General features: G+C 29.4%; 1 protein-coding gene across 1 annotated transcript in view; it reads left to right on the top strand.

The window, feature by feature from the left end:
* The window catches only part of LOC106475031 (putative ATP-dependent RNA helicase an3), a gene marked incomplete at its 3' end in the record, with an annotated part of 31,797 nt that overhangs the window by 18,612 nt on the left and 9,956 nt on the right, over nucleotides 1-3,229 (top strand). Inside the window, exons 5-6 of the mRNA XM_013935728.2 lie at nucleotides 1,111-1,213; nucleotides 1,647-1,836. Of these exons, the coding sequence (XP_013791182.1) occupies nucleotides 1,111-1,213; nucleotides 1,647-1,836 (293 nt within the window). The remainder of the gene's footprint in view (nucleotides 1-1,110; nucleotides 1,214-1,646; nucleotides 1,837-3,229) is intronic.

The raw sequence follows: 3,229 nt of genomic DNA, 5'->3' as shown, positions 1-3,229 counted from the left end.
ACAGTTTGATACCAAAGTTATTGACATAAATTCATGAAATAGTAGTTCAATAAAATTTTGAATGTGAGTCAACAAACATGTTAACAAGGACTTTCACTCGTGACACATAAACAAATGTAGCTTCATGTTACAATTTGAAGTCAATCTATGGAGAGAGAGAAAATAAAAGGTACTTTAAATTTATTTTGATTATTTATTTGGTGTTTATGAGGTTGATCTTACAGAGTTAGGGTAAAAACAATAACAGATAAAAAAAATTTTTTAGAAGGTTTGAGGGTTTACACAAATGAAATTTGAGACTTTTAAGATAAATAAAAGTATTTTTAATCTTAACAGGAAAATCACTTTGCACAGGAGCAGTCAACACTTATTTTTAGTGAAAATACTTCATTAAGATTCTGATTTTCTGTCTACAAATGACTTTCAACACTTACTGAAAGCTTACAAAATTTTGTTAGAATACACACAACATATTAGAAGTTATAAATACGGAAACTCTAAAGGCCAATTTGTATTTCGAATCAACTGAGTCTGTAGTGAGAAAGTTAAGTGGAGAAAAAAATCTAAAAAGCAGTTCAGCTGTAATGTTGAAAACTGGGTTTCAATACACATGGTAAGCACAGCATAGATTGCCTTGTGTGTAGCCTTGTGGTTAACTATAAATAATAGTTATTTGGTCAGAAGCAAAACTTAATGACTTTTTGAAGGGTACTCAAACACCAACTGGTTTGGCAATGTTCTCCTTTTTATTGATTTGAATACATGGACTAACCCTCATCAGGTTTAGTGATTAAAGTTAATGACAGTGAAATGTTTACTGAAATCCCAGTAGAAAATATAACTTGTTGAATAAAAGGTTCAAACTCAGATAAACTTTCACAAATATTTAGAATTGTTCCATATTTAGTTAGATTGAAACTTGAATTTCTCAGTTATTTTCTATTTTATTTGTGTTATTGTGTAATGATTGGACCTTAAATGCCAAGCATTCAAAGTAAGATTCAAAGAAAATTCTCTTGAAAGTATTTGAAACTGTCAGTAATTATTAGGAAATAAGTAAAAAAGTTTACTTTTTCGCTTTATGTTTAAGCATTTTTATTTGTTTTTCAGGTGGAAGTAGAGGGCGTGGTGACTTTACAAACTTTGGAAACAGAACAAGAAGACCAAATGGTGATAATCGTGGTGGGGCATTACCTCCACGACGTGGAGACTTGTAAGTACATAATAATTTACATATTTGCTTTCCATATAAATTATATTAAACCCAAATAAGTTACCATTCATTTTCATTTCAATATCATCAGTGTTAGCCCATAGAAGCATCTTCCATCCAAACCTGTGTTGTTGCTGTTAGAATACCTGAAAATAATCAGAATGTTTTATCAGTTTTTGAGTACCAATATTATTTACAACATTCTATTTTTTATGAGAAAGAAATAGGTATTTTTTGCTTACTAGAAACCACAGTACTTTTATTTTTCATGACATGACAAAATATAATAGTTGGAAATTGAGAATTTAAAACATCCTACAGATAATCATGGCAGGATGTAATTTATGTAAATATTTTTGTAAATGAAGTTGTTAGTCTTAATTTGTTAATTTAAGTAAACCCCTACCAGAGCAGTTTCATAATTTTTTTTCAGTGACCGTAATTGGCGTGACCCAGAAAGTGTTCAGAAATTTGGTGGTCGTGATGATCGGAGTGGAGGATATGGAGGAGGTACTTGGGACAGGAGGAATGGTGGTATTCGTAGGAATGACTTTGATGACACTGATTGGAGTCGGCCCTTGCCTAGAGATGATTACACAGAAAGGTGTTTTATTAAATGTGTTGTTAGTAATTATGCTGAATAGTTTTTTGTTTTTTTTTGCTCTTCATTAGTGCTTTGACGTGGAAAATTTTAAAAATTTGATGCATTTGTAAATATAATGACATCAGTTAGTATATTTTATTGCCAAATAACATCAAACTTTATAAAATGTACAAAAACATTGGCCATTATAAAAGTTTTATAAGCCTAACAATCAGAGCATATTTTTAAGTAACAAAGTGAAATTTGTTGTGAAAACATTTCACTGACTTTCCCAGTTAAGAAGTCTTCATTATAGTGCCCTTTTAAGCATAAACAGGAAGTTATATTCTTGAAGTGGCGTGTATTACTGAACTTTCCCTCCTGGTATATTAAGCATTAGTATTTTTGTTTGCACATTGCTGATATTTGTCAAAATAAAGGTATGTATTTTTAAAAACATTCTTGTGTATCTTAAAATACATGGATCATAACCTTGAAATACATACTGAGTATAATAATTTAAACTATTAATTCTTTCGCTATGGGCTTAGTTGATTGGACCTTTAGAGTTTCTATACTATAACTATTAATATGTTTTGTGTATCTTCATGAAACTTTTCAAGTTTTCAGTAAGCATATAAAAAGTCATTTGTAGATAAAGAATCTGAATTTTTAAAAAGTATTTTTACTAAAAGTTTCTCCATGTATATATGAAGTGAAAGTATTGACTGCTTGGGTGCAAAGTGATTTTCATCTTAAGATTAGAAATATTTTTCTTCGACTGAAAGTTGTGAAATTTCATTTGCATAATCTATATATATATCCTCTTAAATAAATTTCAAACATTTTTTTTTTTCAGTGAAACTATATTTCATCTGTTATTTTCTGTACCCTTACTCTATATGAGGTTGGTCAACTTTACCCACCTCGTAACCACCATAAATAGTTTTGAAATAAATATAAATTTCCCCCCTTTTTTTTTTCTCTCTAGAATGACTTAGAATTGTAACAGTATCTTGCATCTCTTTCTACTTAAATTGTATCGATTTATTGCCCTTTGAACCATGTCTAACTAATAATCCTGCCACACAAGTTGTAAATTACTTGAAAAACATGTAGCTTCTGTAACACTACTGAATTATATAAGGCATGGGCTACTCACACATACTTACGAAAATATTTTTCTTTGCCTTATCAAGCTAACCTCATGTATTGAAATAACTTTCTAATTTTTAAATTTTAGTCTCTTTTGTAATAATAACTAAATAATACAAGAAAAATAGTACTTAGCTGGATCTTTTTTTTTTTCGTTTGCTGTCAACTGTTGATGGAACTTAATGCTACTTTTTTTATACTAATGGTAATATTAAACTAAGTAATTTTTGTTTAGTTAAATAATGCATCTAAATACAGAATAATGACACTCAAAAAGC

Source organism: Limulus polyphemus, unplaced genomic scaffold (genome assembly GCF_000517525.1).
Source record: "Limulus polyphemus unplaced genomic scaffold, Limulus_polyphemus-2.1.2 Scaffold7993, whole genome shotgun sequence".
NCBI classification, from domain to species: domain Eukaryota; kingdom Metazoa; phylum Arthropoda; class Merostomata; order Xiphosura; family Limulidae; genus Limulus; species Limulus polyphemus.
The sequence above is the reverse complement of the archived record's forward strand: the minus strand, read 5'-3'. Positions and strand labels throughout refer to the sequence as shown.